The sequence below is a fragment of the Nicotiana tabacum genome, chromosome 8 (assembly GCF_000715075.1).
Source record: "Nicotiana tabacum cultivar K326 chromosome 8, ASM71507v2, whole genome shotgun sequence".
NCBI classification, from domain to species: domain Eukaryota; kingdom Viridiplantae; phylum Streptophyta; class Magnoliopsida; order Solanales; family Solanaceae; genus Nicotiana; species Nicotiana tabacum.
Genome location: NC_134087.1, coordinates 75,551,580 through 75,570,345, shown reverse-complemented (window position 1 = coordinate 75,570,345; position 18,766 = coordinate 75,551,580). Strand labels below are relative to the sequence as shown.

Genomic DNA, 18,766 nt, shown 5'->3' with positions numbered 1-18,766 from the left:
TCCATCATTTGAGAAGAATGCTGAGGAAGATCAAGATGGAGAACCCTTACTTGTTCCTAGTGAAGTCATTAACATGACAAATGGAAAAGCAGATATGATGAGTCAAGTGAAGGAGGCAAATGAAGACAATACTGCCTCATCATCAACAGAACTGAGCACTTCAATAACAACCACTGAAGCTGAAGAAAGAGTGGTTGATGCAGTTCGGGGAACTCCACTAGCCTCTGAGAGAAGGATAGAGGAGAATCAGACAAACATACCTTCTTCCTCTCAGAATGAACCCCTGACATCTAACTGGAGGCATCAAAGTTCTCACCCTATAGACAACATAATCACTCCTCTAGATTCCAGAGTTCAGACTAGGTCAAGAGCTAGAAATTCACTTGCCTTCTCAGCCTTTCTCTCCCAGATAGAACCCAAGAACATTAAGGAAGCCTTAAAAGATGCAGATTGGATTACAGCAATGCAAGACAAGCTGCATCAGTTTGAGAGAAATAGTGTTTGGCACCTGGTACCCAGACCCCCAGATAGAACCATTATAGGAACCAGGTGAGTATTCAGAAACAAGCTCGATGAGCATGGAATTACCACAAGGAACAAGTCTAGGCTAGTGGTTCAAGGTTACAATCAGGAGGAAGGGATTGACTATGATGAAACATTTGCTCCAGTGGCTCGCATGAAAGCCATCAGAATTCTGATCGCCTTTGCTTCTCATATGGAATTCACTTTGTTCCAAATGGATGTCAAAAGTGCATTTTTGAATGGACTACTTAAGGAAGAAGTCTATGTGAAGCAACCCCCTGGGTTTGAATGTCATGAGCACCCTGAATATGTGTTCAAATTGGACAAAGCCCTGTATGGACTAAAGCAGGCTCCTCGAGCGTGGTATGAAAGATTGTCAAAATTTCTCTTAGAAAATGGCTTTAAGAGAGGAAAAATTAACAACACCCTTTTCTTAAAGAAACGAGGAAGGAACCTGCTCATTGTTCAGGTCTATGTTGATGATAACATTTTTGGAGCAACAACTGACTCTCTGTGTGAAGAATTCAGAAAACTTATGGGAAGTGAATTTGAAATGAGCATGATGGGGGAATTAAATTTCTTCTTGGGTCTTCAAGTAAAACAGTCCCCAAAGGGTACTTCCATCTGTCAGCAAAAATACATCAGGGAACTCTTGAAGAGGTTTGACATGAAAGCATCAAAAGTGATAGACATTCCCATTGCAACTGCCACTTGATTAGACATGGATGAAACCGGATCTCCTGTGAATCAAACAATGTATAGTGGCATCATTGGGTCTCTTCTCTATCTCACTACCAGTCGACCTAATATTATCTTCGGCATGGGGTTGTGTGCAAGGTTTCAATCAAATCCCAAGGAATCTCACTTGAAGGCTGCCAAAAGAATACTAAGATATCTCAAAGGCACGCAGGACCTGGTGCTATACTATCCATCAGGTGACAATTTTAATCTGATTAGGTATGCTAATGCAGACTATGCAGGTTATCTTGTAGACAGAAAAAACACTTCTGGGATGGCTCACTTCTTAGGATCATGTCTCATCTGTAGGGTGTTTCATGCATGCAAGTCCCAATTTTTCCACAAAGTATGAACTCACCACATTAGCACAACTACCACTATCAATGATCATAGAGCAAGTTTTTCCCTTTATCCCACACCTAGTATGGAATATATTCTCCCTTTGTTCTTCACTATTGCTTGCCAAATTGATAGTCATAATCCTTCTAACTACCCCAATCATGCCCTCATTAGGTAGTTCTACATCATCTTCATCACTCATATCTCCCTCTTCTTCTCCCTCACCTTTTTCACTCTCATATCCTCCATCTTCTCTAAGAATGATGTTTCTTCTACTTGGACATTCATGCATCATATGTCCCCTTCCTTTACATTTATTACATTGAATAGAACTAGAAGGTGTAAAAGGTTTTACCTCCCTCTTTGTTCTCAAATTTACCTTTACCCTTGTCTTCTTGAGGTCTAGAAGAACTCTTCATCTCATGATATGGCCATGGCTTCTTGGAGATGGTGCTTGTCCGACCTTTCCACGAGCTAGTCTGCTTTCTTTTATTTTGATTTTCTATCTTTACAGACAAATCAACTAACTCATCTATTGTTACATATTGTTGTAATTTTACTACATCAGCTATTTCCTTATTTAAACCATTTAAAAACCTAGCCATTGTAGCCTCTTCTTCCTCTGTACAATTAGCTTGGATCATAGCCATATCTATAACTTTAAAGTACTCATCCACAGACATGGACCCTTGCTTCAATGTTTGAAGACGTTGTTGTAGCTCTCTTTGAAAGTGTGATGGCACGAATCTCTTCCTCATCACCCTCTTCATCTCAGCCCAAGTAGCAACTGGTGCTTGTCCTTCTTGCAATATGTCCCTAGCAAGCTTTTTCCACCAAATAGCAGCATAGTCAGAAAACTCAACAACATCAAGTTTAACTTTCTTACCCTCAGAGTAGTTGTGACAATCAAAGATGGCTTCAACCTTTCTCTCCCAATCAAGGTACAAGTCTGGGTCCCTTGCTCCCTTGAATGATGGCATCTTCATCTTTATACTACTTATATCGTCATCTTCTACTCTACCTCTTTGTCCCCTCCTATCTCTTCCCACCCTATCAAAATCAATATCATTAAAATCATCTATAGGGTTTTCTTGATTTACAATGGTAGAATGGGGTATATTTCTCCTAGCTTGGGGTCTAACATTATTTTCCCTCCTAAGTTCAGCTATTGTATCATTTTGATCAGCAATGGTATCCTTCATCTCTTGGAGTTGCAAATTCAACCTTTCAAATTGTTGATGCATAGCTTGCAAGGTAAAATCATATCTTGCTTTGATTTCAGCTTTTTGGAGAACCCTTCGTTCATCATCACTACCTGTACGCGACATCTTTAAAAAAAAAGTGTAAACTGTATCACAAAAATTAGCTCTCTTTTTTTTTCTCGGAATAACCTTTGAACAAAATACTTTGTAGATTTATAATTAAACCCAACTCGTATGAAATTCTTAGTAGTAAAATTCAGATTTTTGGGGAACTAATGAAAGAAAAACCAAATCCCAGAACTATTAGGCTCGGTTGAAATATGACGCGAACAAAAAGGAAAGGATTATATGTTTAGATTAGAAAGAGTAAGAAAATCTAGGATCCCCTCTTCTTGTTTCCTTTGTTAATTTTTGGTAACAAATTAGATACAAAAGAAATATCCCGGAGAGCACGCAATTCTATTTTTGGTTCTAAAAACTGATTTTTATTTTTTTTAAATTTTTTTCTTTTCTTTTCTTTGCTCTTAGTATTCAAGAAATCCCAAGACTTACCAAGAACGAAATCTTGATAAAAATTGCTCTGATACCACTTGATAACAACTAGGTCGGGAATCCAAATTAGAGTAAGAATTTGAGAAGTAAATGCGGAAGCAATAACAACAAAGAATTGAACAACTAGAATTAAAGAGATGAAAATAAAGGATATGGGAAGAATTCAAGGAAAGAATTCTAAGAACGTAAGTTCTATAGCCTTGACAAGATCAAAGTAACAACGTCTTGATTTATGGAAGAAATCAAACGCCTTTACTTAAAAAGCAAATCAAAACAATAGATTCAGATCTTGACCACTTTACGAGTAACTTGAGACAACAATTAATAACTAGTATTAATCGCCTTCTAAGAATACCACAAAGGAATCAAAGATATCATAAAAGAGAAGTAATCTTACTACCTTGAACTAAGAACTAGTAAAGGTTGAAAGATAAATCTTAAAGCACAAGTAACAAAGGTTCAAAAGAACTCTCAAAGTATGATATACTTAATCAATAAATGTTGTGTCTTATGAATGAGAAAAACTCCTTATTTATAGGATTAAAAGCACTTAAAATAATGTAGGGGGTTGCTAAAAAGTCATCTAAATTAGGTAGGGGCTGCTAGGGGTCACAATAGCCATCAAACTTAGGTAGGTAGCTCCTAAGGGGTAACAAAAGCCATCAAAATTAAGTGGGGGGCGGCCAAATCCTTTTGGGGGCAGATTTGGGCCTTAAAACTATTAGTTTGGGCCATTGGTTTGGACTCCAATTGGGATCCTTTTGAAACACCCCCTTTTGGACCTCTTTTAAGGTCATTTTGAGCCCTATTGGTGGACTTCAAGGGCTGATTTGGTAACCCAATCTTCCTCCTCTTGGACTTCAATTTGGACTACCAAATAATTGTAAAACTTGGACAATTCATCTCCTTTGGGCTTGAGCTCTTCCTCTACAATTAAAAGCTTCTTTATTTGCCATTGAAGTCTAGCAACCTTAGCTTGCAACTCTTTAGCTTGAGATCTTGTAAATGGCCTTGGAGCTTCCAAAACTCTATCATCTCTATCATTATCCTTAACTATATCCTTGTTCTTGATGCTATCAGGAACTGAATCAATCGCCGGATTCTCTGCAACCATATCCCGAACATAAGCTAGATAAGCCAATAGCCCTTCTCGACCATGTGTCGAGCCTTCAAGAAAGAGATAACTCGACTAGGTGCACTGACAGATGAACCCTTCCACTCCAATCTAGGAAATTCGGGCATCGCCAATGTAACAGTCTTAGCATGGCAATCAAGGACAACATAATATGGAGATAACCAGTCCATACCTAGGATGGCCTCAAAGTCGGCCATATAACAGAAGATCCGCTCGAGTCTTATAACCATAGAAAGTCATGATACATGACCAATAGATCCGATCCACAACAACAGAATCGCCCATTGGCATGGACACATATACAGGAGTACCCAAGGACTCACGAGGAACACCCGAAAAATAAGCAAACAGAGATGAAATATATGAATATGTAGACCCTGGGTCAAATAATATCGAAGCATCCCTACCGCAGATAGAAATAATACCTGTGACCACGACATCTAAGGCTACTGTATCTGGTATGGTAGGAAAGGCATAGAACCTAGCTGGAGCACCACCTGACTGGCCTCCACCTTTAGGACGGCCCCTACCCACCTGTCCTCCACCTCTGGGAGGCCGAATGGCTGGTGTGGCAGCTGGTGCTGTAATAGTAGGCTGATGACCCTGCTGTACTGCCTTGCCCCGAAGCCTGGGGCAAAATCTCCTCACATGACTAAGATCCCCGCATTCGAAACAACCTCTCGATGCGGAAAATGATTGACCTTGAGTCTAACTTTAGGGACCTAAACTCCTACCGGAGGAACCCTGAATAGCGGATGGACACTAGGAGCTCTTTGGAATGGCGCTAAAATAGGGCCACATTATAGTACCTGAGGAGACGGCGGTGCTGGATATATGGGCATGCTAGACTGACCCCTCGTAAACTGACCTCGGCGTCAGCTCTCTGCCCTACTGACGAACACCCTCGATCCTTCAAGCTATCTCCATAACTAGCTCGTAAAAAGTCCCTATCTCAACCTCTCGGGCCATAGTGGCCTGGATAACAGAGTGCAAGCCCGCCACAAACCTCCGCACTCTCTTTGCATTGGTAGGGAGTATCATAAGTGCATGACGAGACAACTCAGAGAATCTCGCCTAAAAGTCGGTCACCGACATCTGCCCCTACTAAAGCTGCTCGAACTAAAATCGCAACTCTTCCCTCTGAGATGGTGGAGTATATCTATCCAAAAAGAGACGTGTGAATTGGTCCCAAGTCAAGGAAGGAGAACCTGCTGGCCTGTCGGGAAGATAGGACTGCCACCATCTACGGGTCCTCCAGTTGAAAGGTTGTAAAGTCCACCCTATTAGACTCCAATATCCTCATGTTGTGCAGTCTGTCCCTGCAATGATCAATAAAGTCCTAGGGTTCCTCATGTTTCTCACCTCAAAAGACAGGAAGATGTAGCCTGGTCTATATATCCAATATCTTTTGCGACTCGATGGTCGCAGCTGGTCTGGGCTTAGGTATAGCCGTTGCAATTGGCTGAGCTCCACCCACGGGTAGTGCGCCCGAGGTCTGATATACGGTAGCTGCATGCCCTAGAGCCTGAGCAGTAGGAGTCTGTGCTCCCCTTCCCGCCTGAGATGTTGCAGGGTTTGCTGGAAATAAACCAGTCTAGGTCATAGAATCTATGAACCATATTATACGGCCCATAACCTCCTGGAATCCTGGTGCGGACATGAAATCAACTAGGGCTGGCTCCGCTGCAGGCACCTCGCCTTGTTCCTCAATAATAGGATCCTCCACTGGATCTATTGGTGGCACAACTAGAGCAACTCTAGGATGCCCTCATCCTCTACCACAAGCTGGAGTCCTCCCTCGGCCTCTAGCAACAAGGGGGGCAACTCCTCCATGGTTGGGTACATCTGCAGCGCGCATTCTCACTATCCGTGAGAAAAGTAAGAGAAAGATACTTAGCACAACATCAACTGCATGATAGGAGATAAAGAAAGAGTAGTTTCCTAACACCCTAGCCTTTCGAAGATAAGTACGGTATCCTCTCTTCGCTTCTGCAGATGGGCTCTCACTTCTACGGACCCGCTCCCGTAGAAAGGCTGTCGCACCTGCGACCCAAGCCTGGCTGACCCTTCCTCGCGTCTGCGGTCCATTAATTGCAAAAGCGAGTCCACTTCTGTGGAACTACTTTACTTCTGCGGACCACTGGACACCCATTCCCAGGCTGTTTCTGCAATCGCAGGCTCTCTTCTGTGAGCTCGCACCCGTGGCCAAATCCACACAGGTGCAAATGCACTAGATCTAAAGCACCAGCAATTCCCCCAAGCCAAATTTCGAGTCCTATTCCAATCTGTTTTGCTTTCGAGTCCCCCGAGACCCTGTCCAATTACACTCACACATCTAACAACATAATATGGAACCACTCGTGCGATCGAAATACCAAAATAACAACTAGAAATATGAATCGAACGCCAAAACGCATGAATCAAATCATGAAACTCAAAACCTCTAAAAACACTTCCGCTTCCGATTCCTATCAAATCAACTCAGAATGACGCCAAATTTTGCGTGCAAGTCTTAAATCACCATACGAAACTATTCCCAAGCTCGGAATTCCAAACGGACCTCGATAACACCAAAACCTACTACAAACCAAACTTAAAGAACTTAAAAACCTTCAATGCGCCAACTTTCAGTATTAAGCGTTGAAATGCTTCCGGGTCATGCGAAACCCGATCCGAACAGATGCCCAAGTCCAAAATTATCATACGAACCTATTGGGACCGTCAAATCCCGGTTCTGAGGTCGTTTACTCAAAATATTGACTCAAGTCAAACTTAACTATTTTAAGCCACTATTAAGGAACTAAGTGTTCCGATTTCAACCCGAACCCTTCAAAACCCGAACTAACCATCCCCGTAAGTCATAAAATAGTAGAAGCACTGTCATGACCCTAAACCCGGACCTGATCGTGATGGCGCCCCTCGTGAAGACAAGGCCAGCTGACACTTTCCACATTCCGGTTTTAAGTAATTAAACAATAGAATTAAGTCTAAAACATGATAATTAATTCCAAAAGTGAACAGTTAACAGTACAGTTGTGGAAGATAAACCCAACATAGCCCGATACCGAGGTGTCACTAGTCATGAGCATCTAAAAATCCGGAATAATCAAGAAAAAGTCTACAGAGTTCAATACAAAACTAAAACAAGGAGAAATAAAATAGGGAAGAAGCTTTGGGCTGCGAACACCAGCAGCTACCTAGAGAATCTTCGGATCCGCCTGAGCTGGAAAGATCAACACTGTAGCGGGACCAGATGCGCCTGAATTTGCACACAGGGTGCAGGGAGTAAAGTGAGTACTCCAACTCAGTGAGTAATAATCATAAATAAACGACTGAGAAACATGAAAACACGTAAGGCACATTACAGGCTATGATGAAGTAGTAAAACCAGTAAAGATATGTAAAATCTTTTAAGTTCAATTTAAACCTTAGGAAAATACCCTTTAAACAATTAAGCAGGTAAATGACAGACAGATAAGAAATATAAACACATAAAGGTTCGCCCCTCGGGCACAATGTCAGCAAATCTGCTCCTCGGACAATATCTCAGAACAATACCAGCCCCTCGGGCTATATCTCACACTTATCAATATTTGCAATGAGACCTTAAGAATACATTTTCTTAATGTAAGATAAACTAACATATCGTAATCTAGCATGCCATAAATTAAAAGAGTCAATCAAGTAAGCAGAAGAACTAGCATTTTTATTCATAACATTGAGTACAAACAAACCATGGTTATAATAACCTTTGCCAACAAAATTATTATTCTTGGTCAACACGTATCAGATTCAAAAGAAACATTCAGCCCCACTTTTTCTAATATCCCACATAGACCAAATTGGCTCGGATATTAGGAACATGTAACACATCATTCAATGCCAAAGTTTTGCTAGATGTGATTTTGAGAAGAACTTTGTCTTTTCCAAGAACTGGAGTAGTCCTTGAGTCACCAAGATATACAACCTCTTCTCCCTTCTCAACTTGGCTGTAAGACACAAAGTCTTTTTTATCAGTATACATGTGCCTAGTGGCACCAGAATCTAACACCCAATCTTTCACATTGGCCACAAGGTTCACTTGGAAAACAACTACAATAATTATGTCATCCGCTTTGGCTTCAATTATATTTACTTTAGCCTTAGCGGGATTGTCATTCCTAGCCCTCTTCCGGCATTGAGTAGCATGATGGCCAGATTTGCCACAAACAAAGCAGTTGCCTTTTTTCTTGAAGGTTCGATTGTTGGTTGTGGGTTTATAACCATTTCTTTTATCGTACATGTTGTTTGATTTGTTCTGCCTCTTGTTGTCCTCCATAAGGTTGGCTCTTGTAGCAATCTCCTTTCCTTTGTCAATAACAACTTGCTTGCAGTTGGTATTTTCAATTATAATGTGCTTGACCAAGTCCTTCAGCGACAACAACTTGTTTTTATGTTTCAATTATTGGTTGTAGTCACTCCAAGATTTGGGAAGTTTTTCTATAAGCACACCAGCAACAAACTATTCTGCAGAGAGATATCTTTATATTTGAGATCTTCAATCAACTTATGATATTCGTTGATTTGTGCAGTTATGTCCTTGTCCTCCGTCATCTCCCAGTTATAGTAGTTTCCAATCACGAATTTTTGTTTGGTAGCGTCCTCAGCAGTGTACTTTATTATCATTGACTCCCAAATCTCTTTTGCCTCCTTGTATGAAACGTAGACATCGAACAATTCATTAGAAAGAGTAAAAATTATAGTATGTCTACATACTTTATTAGCTTGAAATCATTGATCTATCTGAATAGAAGATGCTTCAGTTGGCTTAGGATCAGTAAGTGTTACAACAACTCCATGCACATCCAAAATAGAATACACACGTTCCTGCTAGCGCTTAAAATTATCTCTACCAAAAACCTCAATTTTCGAAACATCAGGAAAAGGTTTAGCATAGGTAATTGGTGATGGTGCAGCATATTTAGTAGCATCAACATCAATATTAGCAGTGTTATTCTCCATAATAACAATGGGAAAATATCCTTAAGATTATTGGAAAAATATCGGATTACGGAGAATAAAATTTAGCTTGAGGCATGTCAAGGACATTGTCTTAAGAATATTTCGCCCACACCAGGATGAATAAAATTAGGCGTATCCCCCAGGATTCAACAAGCTCTTCTAGTATAAACTAGGAGCAGAAACAACAAAGATTAACAAATACAACCCATCACAATAGAAAAAAAGTTTTTAACTTTGTTCTTTTTTGTTACACCCTCCAAATAAACAAGAATATACTTATATATGAAATCCAAACTTGGACATCTGATTGTTGGCAAGAAAACGTTAGAAACTAAGGCTCTTAAAAAATTGAAAGAAACGTTCAATTGAATTCAATGGTCAGATTACTTTGTCCCAATGGAATTCAAAATTAAACTAATTTTCTGCTATAAATATATTTAAAATAATTACTATAACAAAGACTCATTAATATAATAGTAAAAAAATGAATCTAGACATAGTTTTGGAATATTTCTTTTTGAGATATCAAAAATATTTTCCGATCATAAGCCATACAACAATGTTTTTCTTCTCATGTATCCATCGCTTTTGAACTGCTTCCAATCAGGTTGCTTAAATTTTATTTTAATTTTGATTCTCTGACTGTTTTCTCTACTATCCCTTTTTGTAATTTTTCTATAATTCATTTAGTTTCCCTGGTGTACGATGGCTAAGGGATGTACTATAAGTTCCTGAGAGTTCGTTTAAAAAGGAAGGATTGAAACTAACGGCTTAGACTCTTTATTCAACTACTGCTTTTTCCACGAAAATGACTTCCCTCAGTTTATTTGATATACTACACTGTATATACTTTATTTTTTCTATTGATAATTAAATATACTTTCGTTTCTGCTAGAATTTTTGTTTGATGGAAACTTAGGGTCCACCAAACTGTATAGAGAACCCGATTCTCTATCAATTCCTACTCACGCATAATAAGAGATAAGTAAATGACACATCAAAATTTTATGTGGAAAACTCCCAACTCACGGGATTAAAAACTATGACCTACACTCGTGTAAGGCCCCGTAAAATTTTTACTTACAAACTCGAAATCTCGTAGTGTCGAGTTAAGAATATGTGTTCGGACCTATTGGATTGATCTATGCATTAAAAGTTAAGAAAAAATATTTTTCAGAAGAGCGCGTTTCTGCGGCCCATTATGCGGCCTCGCATAATAGCAATGCGGGTTGCATATTTGCTGCAGAGTGAGTCAGAATGTTGGATAATTTTGAGGACAACTATGCGGTCAATTATGAGATCGCATAATCGATATGCAGGCCGCATAGTCGTCGTATAACCTCCTTGAGATTTTTGCATAGGGCAGTTCTGCGGTGTATTATGCGACCGCAGAACAGGTATGCGGACCACATATTAGTCGCATACCCTGGCAGAGTATTCAAGTCTTGAAGGCTACTTTTGCGGTCCCTTTTGCGGGCCGCATATCAGTTATGCGGTCGCATATGCAACCGCAGATTGAGTCGGGGCTCCTATTTTCTAACTTTTAAAATCCGACCCCATTCCGTTAAAAACACCCCATTAAAACCTCTTGTGCTATTTTCCATTACATTTAGAGTGAGAGAAAAGGTTCTAGTGGGGGAAAGTGATCCTCACCAAGTATCTATTCAATTCTTGCTCAAATCCTTGAAGATTATCAAGTAAAGTTACTAGGACTTCATCCTAGAGGTAAGAACTTGTGCCCTAACCTTTGATTTCGAAATTCCTACTAAAATAAGTAATTAACAAATGAGTTCATGGGTATAAGGGTTGATTATCTTGCATGCATGTATGATAAAAAGGTATGGTGAGCTAAGAATGTAACAAATGGGGTGTAGGATGATAGATCTTTCACAAAAAGGTCTTAAAATCATAATGCACACCCAGTACTTGATAATGTGCTCAAGTGAGCTAGAATCTTGATTATCTCTCTAATTCTTGGTTCAACTTGTAATTCTCATAAAATAGATCGAAGTGGCTAAGAGTTCCGGAATTATTGTAAGAATTTAAGAAAAGCTCTATTGAGGTATGTATGGCTAATCCTCTTCTTCTTAGTGTTAAACTTTTGGTGTTTGAATAATTGGCGTAAGTTCCAAGTTGATCATACTAGATGAATTGCCTTAATGTGTTGGGTTGAAAGATTTTTGTTCCAAAATTTTGTTCTATGTGTTTACCCGGAAGTCATATTAGTTGAAAATGTGATTATGTTCTCCATGTGTTCTTTTCTTTCCTTAGGTTTGCATGCCTTATATGATAGCACCTATTGACATAGATGATGAAGTTATTTGAATGAATAAATAAAGGGAAGATTGAAATTATAAAAATGTGTCCAAGTGCCAAGAACTACTTAATAAATGGGGTTGTTTGTGCCATGTAATGGAAAATGGAAAGAAAGGTGAATTAAGGAATAATTGAAAGAGGTTATGTCCCAAGTGAGATGGCTTAGCCAATCGGGCCGAGATCAGACGCCATGATGTACACATGGTGGCATTTATGATGGATTCCTGATTATCATTGTGACTTTGGATATGTATCACTTGGGATGGCTTAGCCGGTCGGGCCGAGACCGGACTCAGTGTAAAAACGCGGTAGCATTATGGGTTGTGGCACTTGGCACTAAATATTACTAACCTAAGGAGATGAAAAAATTGAATCGGAATGATGTGGTCCTTATTTGGTATTTCCTTGTAATTCTGTGAGGTACTTATTGATTGTTTAAACTGCCTTCTATTTGTTCCCACTGTTCACTCTATTAAGATTTGTGTTTGCCTTACATACTAGTACTATTCGACAGTACTAACGTCCCTTTTTATAGGGGCGCTACATCTTTGAATGGATGTAAGTGGTTCCATTGCAGATAGTGCCGATCACAGATATCTCTCTTTCTCTCCTTACAGCCGTCTTGGTGAGCCCCCATTTCTCCCAGGGATTTTGTAGTTCTTTTGTATAAATTTTCATATTTTGAGGTATAGCCGGGGCCTTGTTGCCGGTATTGTCATAGTGGTCTTTTGTATCCTTAGAGGCTCCATAGTCGTTTATGTGGGTCATGTATGGGTGCCGGGGTGGTCATTAGATCACGTTGTACTTTGAAACCCTTCTTCACCAGATTGTAAACTGTATGTACTTTTGAAAACTTAACTATGGCATGTTGCATTTAAGTAAAAAAATTTAACTAGCAACGTTTATGTATTTATATAACAACTCTCTCCCGTGGTAATCTAAAACAACTTCTTCGGATATTGAAGGAGTCGAGTAGGAAAGGCTGGATAGGCTTGCTTGACCGGGGTTCACTCGTTGCGCGCCGGTCGCGCTCCCCGAGGATTGGGGCGTGACAACTCGTAGGATTTCAACTTCACTAACCGAACAACTTTTAGATTACAACCTATTGTAATCTAGGAATTAAACTCTTAATCCCTCACTCACTTGTAATAACTCTATTACAAGCCTTTTTGTAATAACTCTATTACAAAGCTCACAACTCGGCTAACTCTAGCCAAGACACAAACACAAGGTTTATGGTTTTATAAATAGTTCCTACACAATGTTTCTCGCTAAGCTAAGTATGAATTACAAGTAGATCACACTAACAAAAGTACAACACAATTAAGGACATATAATAAGACAGTGCTGGAAATTGGTCCTCTGTTATATTATTCTTTATTCTTAAAGCCTGAAAGTCACTTGCAAGATGGCAACACACTTGAGAGGAAACTTGATTAATTTTTAGATGTGCAAGTGTGTGTTTTTCCTTTGCTTCATGTTAATAATATCCAAGTGATGTCACTTGGATGATGCAAGTAAATATCCGGTATAAGGCATTCCCCATAAAGTGACTGCTGCATTATTTGCACTTCTGCATGTGTGCAAAGGAACAGTTACAGCGACTTTACAGATGTGAGGAGTTGACTGGTACAGTCAGCAAGGGAACTGATGTCCATCTGTTCCCTCTGTCGTTTCTTTGACTTTGGTTGTTGAAACTTGTGCCCGATTTAAGACTTATTGTTCTTGAGCACTTTGAGAAGGTGTAACAGGTTCCCGATCTGGTTCTTATCATTAAGTTTATTAGATCATCAAAACATAAAAAGGCACATAACTTATCACTTTCCCCTTTTTGATGATGACAAACTTATAATTGAAGTTTCCCCTAAGAACCAGATTACCATGCAATATTTACTGTATTCCCCCCGAACCTGTTCCCTTTCTCAATTAATTCCCCTTTTTGGCATCATAAAAAGATTAGTCACAAGTAATAAGCAAAAGAAGTCTTGCGATGTTAACTCATGCCACATGCGTGCACACAAATATGGCTAAAAATAAAGCATAAGAGTATAACATGCATCGTAAAAGGACATGATGCTCATTAATTTTAAAAAGGGAGAACAAAATAGTAGTACCATTGTTATACAACCATTCACAAATAAAAAAAAAACCTTAAAAGTACCAGCCACAAAAATAAAACAAAAATACTGGAACCAAGCAGGACAAACAATATTTCACTGGACACTGAGAAGGGAATTGTTTTAAGGAGCACTAGAAGAGGGAGGCAGGGATGAAAAGGCAAGGGTTTTGAGGAGAATATCCATTCGAGCATTACCAGATACTTGCTCATTAATCAGCCGCTCCTTCAGGTCCTCGACCTGTTTCCTAAGATCTCCATTTTCCTTGGTAAGACGAGCCACCTCTGTGCCTTGTGCACTGCTGGAACTAAGTGCCTCCTAGGCCTGACTAAGCTGCCCTTCAAGAATGACATTCCTTGCCTTCAAACTCCTTATCTCCTCATTTGCAGCATTCTGAGCATCAATTAATTGCGAGATAGTGGAATTGATGTCAACCCCTCGTTCTTATTAATGCACGCACACTCTTCTAAGGTGGTTTTGGAGATGGTCTGCTTGCGAGTTCCCATTGTTGCTTTTCCAAAAGGGACTTTGAAGAAGTTAAACACTTTAGTGAGTAAGAACCCGTAAGGCAACCCATGATTACCATCCTTAAAATCTGCCACTTTCTTCATATGCTCTATCATTAGACTAGGCAGATTGATAGTGGTGTAGGCATCCAGTGCTTCCATTAGGAACAAGTCTACTATTGACATGATGGAATGCCTTTCTGCACATGGAAGCAAAACCTTGTTCACCATCTCGAACAACAATTGATATACTGGAAGGAGGGCCTTTTTGTGCACCCACCCCTTGCTGCACAACATCATCCTTTAGAATGCCGCTTCTGAAATTAGGAAAACAAGTCCCCTCAATGGATGAGATCTCTTCAGTAGGCAATCCCAAAATGTTCCCCAATGCAACCTCGTCCATCACAAAGTCTATTCCATTCTCCTTCAAGCAGATGTTATCATCTTCCACTATGAACACGTCTGCGTAGAAGCTACGCACTTCTTCCTCATACACCTTGGGGCTCTCATTCATGAACAACTGTGTCCATTATTGAAACTCATAGATGTCAACCAGTTGACACATCCCTGTCATGTCAAGAATGTTAGGAGCAAAGGTTCTTCCCCATTGTACCCTCTGCTTCCTGAGGTTTTCTCTGCCTTCATCCTTGGACTTAGCCACTTTTGCCTTCTTGGAGGAACCAGGTTCCTCGGTATCACCAGCTTTCTTTTCACAGACTTTGTTACAGTTTTCCATTTCTCTATAGACTTCCCAGACAATTTTTCACCAAACTTTTCATGTTTAACACTTTCCATAGATGGCTCTCTCCTGGGCTTTAGAACCACAGGTGTCTTAGAGGACTTATGAATCAAGGAAGCTGGTTCCTCATTTACCTCTTCATTGTCAAGATCAACCACAAGTTCTGGAGGCACTGCCTCATCATTCACAAGCTTTCCCCCTTTCACCAGCCTTCTCTTTGTCTTCTCTTCTTTGTTTTTCTTTAGAATAGACTCAAGGGCTTCCTTCTTTTGCAGCCTAGTGGTAGGTCTTTTAAGAGTGGTCTTTTTGGGAGTTGCCCTTCTACTCCTAGCCACAATGAAGCTTGCTACAGACACATTGTCATAGTCTTCTTCACTATCTTCAGTTTCCTCTTCAGATAGAGATCTCATCTCAGGAAAGACCATGGTTGACGGTTCATCATCGAAGTGAGGACAAGGGGCAGGATCAATACTGACCTGGGGCTCTCTTGAGGAGCATATGGTTTCATCCCAAGTAGGAGAAGAGTGCTCTTCTCGGGCAGAGGGATCAGGTCCCTCTGTTGGTTCCCCAGTAGTACTGACAGGTGCCAAATGTTCAAAGGGCACTAGTTCCCTACCCTCATCTTTGTGACTGTCACCTTTCCCGTGAAACCCAATGGTCTCATTAACACCCTCAAAACTACCAACCAAACCTCCCCTGCAGCAATTAGCAATATATTCTCAATTTCTTCTTGTTCATTTTCCCCCAAAGTAGAGTCAGCGGTTACAGAAGGAACATTACCTGTGGGATTGGAAACATTCAGATCAAAGCTTGGAACAGACACTGAGAGCCTTCACTAGTACGAACCACATTTTATTGGGCTTCAAAACTCTCCCCAACCTTATAACTAGAAACTTCCTGACCCTCGTCTCCGTCTACTGTGTCGCTTGTTGCAATTTTTTCTAGCGAGGCGGAAGGAGATGTCGCAGTAACAAATCTTTTGGGGTTTTGAGTCTTACGACTGTTGTGAGAACCATAACTCGATTGGGTTGGAGAGGAAGGATTTGGTTGTTGGTCTAGTGTGGGGTTTTGACTGGTTGACAGAGGAGGCTCAGACTCTCGTTCTTGTGCTTTGTGAGACAAAGACATAATGGGGACTACACTAGAGACATTTGATTTTTCTGGATTTTGAGACATAGTGGAGACTTGTAGTGAGGACACTAGAAGAAGAGTGATTGCTTTGAGAGAAAAAGGGATTTTTTGGCTTTGATGTGGATAGTGAGGAAAGAGACAGCAGTTGGGGTTATTTAGGGTAAGTGAGAGATAGGTTACAAATGGGTACGAATTTTCCCAGTAGACGAGTCATTTAGTAACAGATGTGACGTTTGAGTTCTAAAGAGATGAGAGAGAGAGATTGAAATTTTTAATGATGTGGCACTTTCTTAGCTGTTTAAAAATGTGCATGAGGATACAAAGGAACTACTAACCTGTGTCAAGGGAACCAAGTTCCCTGACTTAGTTTTCTAAATGTGAGCCTCATCCTTTTGCCAAAATGCAATGTCATTAGTTGCTTGCTTGCTCTGTAGTTTCCATGTGTGTCTACCTATAACAGTATAGAGATGAGTTAGAACTTGCCAGAAAACACTTTTTAGCCATTTTTTACCTATTCATTCTTTTATAGCCAATCATTGAGGGACCTGGTGCTCAATTTAATTTTATCAACCCCAATGCGAATCGATTCTTTTCAAAGTGCTCTCTGCTCAGCGCTTTGGTGAAGATATTTGCTACTTGGTCTTCTGTTTTATAGAATTTCATGCAGATAAGATCCTTTCAACATTGTCTCTGAGAAAATGATGTCGCACATCAATGTGTTTTGTTCTCTTATGCTGAACCGGGTTCTTTGCCATTTTGAGGGCATTGGTATTATCGCATAGTAATGGCATGCAATCACAGAAAACAAAAAAGTCCTCCAGTTGCTGATTGATCCACAATAGTTGAGCACAGTAAGACGTAGCTGCTACATACTCAGCTTTTGCAGTTGAAAGAGCCACAAAGTTTTGTTTCTTTGTATCCATGAAATCAAACACGATCCCAGAAAATGTGCCATGCCGGATGTGCTCTTTATATCCCCCAGATAATCAGCATCAGCATACCCAATTAAGTCGAAATTGTCCCTTGAAGGATAGTAGAGAACCCTGTCAAGTGTTCCTTTAAGATACCTTAGAATTCTCTTGGCAGCATTAACATGAGATTCCTCTGGACTGGATTGAAATCTAGCGCATAATCCCACATTGATTACAATATCAGGTCTACTGGCTGTGAGATACAAGAGTGAACCAATGATACCTCTGTACATGTCTTTTACAGGACAACCAGGTGTCACACCCCGAGCTTGGGGGCGAGACCGGCACCCAGTGCCTCACTTATCCTTGCATACCACTTTCGACTAAGAGACTCTGAACATGTAATACCATACTTTGGCCATGGGCCACATTGCAAGATAATGTGCGATGCAAAATATAAGGCTGAATAGGAGACTAACGATGACTAAACGTCAACATAAAGTGGGGCCGGCAAGGCCATCGTAATTACTACAACTGACAAACCAACAAAATATATGTACAGGGCCTACAAGCCCAACATACTGTACTAACTGACAGGATATATCTACAAGCCTCTACTAATAGATGTACTATGATCGGAACATGGACCCGACCTACCCATAACCTATCTACATATATACACAAGATACACACCACAATGCTAGACCCGACAACTCCGAAAGAAGGGGAGCTTACCGATAAAGTTGAACTCGAGCAACTCCTACTGAGGAGGTCTACCCATTTGTCTGTCTGAACCTGCATGCATGAAATGTAGCGCCCCCAGAAAGGGACGTTAGTACGAAATAATGTACAGAGTATGTAAGGCAATATACTGAAGCTGAAACTTAACTGATAATGTACAAAGTATATATCAAGAACATTTGAAGATATGCTCAACTGCTGATACTGACTCAACTCTCTCAATATAGTGAGTAAAATAGTTGTCTGGCCCTATAAGGCTCGGTATACATATATATCTGCTCTGCCGTAGTAGGCTCGCTCATAAGTGCTCGGCCCTACTAGGCTCTGTATCTTGACCAACTGGGCTTGCTCATAAGCGCTCAACCATAGTAGGCTCGGTATATAACCTACCATCTGATCAGAGGTTGCCCAATAGGGGCCTGCCCATCGATTATAGCTCGATGGTAATGAAAATACTTTTAATGCTGTATATATGTAAATTCTCTGATCTCTTGACTGGAAGAAGAAAATACTCAATTGAATATGAAGTCCCAATAAGGAGAATAGTGTAACTTACAAAACTAAGAAAATATACGTAATTTGCGAGACTAGCCAAATATACGTAAATTCCGGGATATGAATTTTTCTTTATGGATCATAAACAAAATCGTGTAATAACAAGATCATGCAAAATGAAAGAAGAGCTTAACCTTAACATACACGTTCCCCGAATTATTTGAACGAACCTGCTTCTGCAAAATTTGGACGAAATTCACACTTGGACAAATTTGAAATTTCGGACGAATTAATCTGCTTTTAACATTTTTTTTAATGAAA

General features: G+C 40.1%; 1 protein-coding gene across 1 annotated transcript; it reads right to left on the bottom strand.

The window, feature by feature from the left end:
- Nucleotides 1-16,669: 16,669 nt before the first annotated feature.
- Nucleotides 16,670-17,502, bottom strand: LOC142163168 (secreted RxLR effector protein 161-like). Its single transcript, XM_075220428.1, has 2 exons — nt 17,172-17,502; nt 16,670-16,749 (listed from the first exon to the last, which is right to left on the bottom strand). The coding sequence occupies exons 1-2, from the start codon at nt 17,500-17,502 to the stop codon at nt 16,670-16,672; spliced, it is 411 nt and encodes a 136-aa protein (XP_075076529.1).
- Between the last annotated feature and the right edge of the window lie 1,264 nt (nt 17,503-18,766).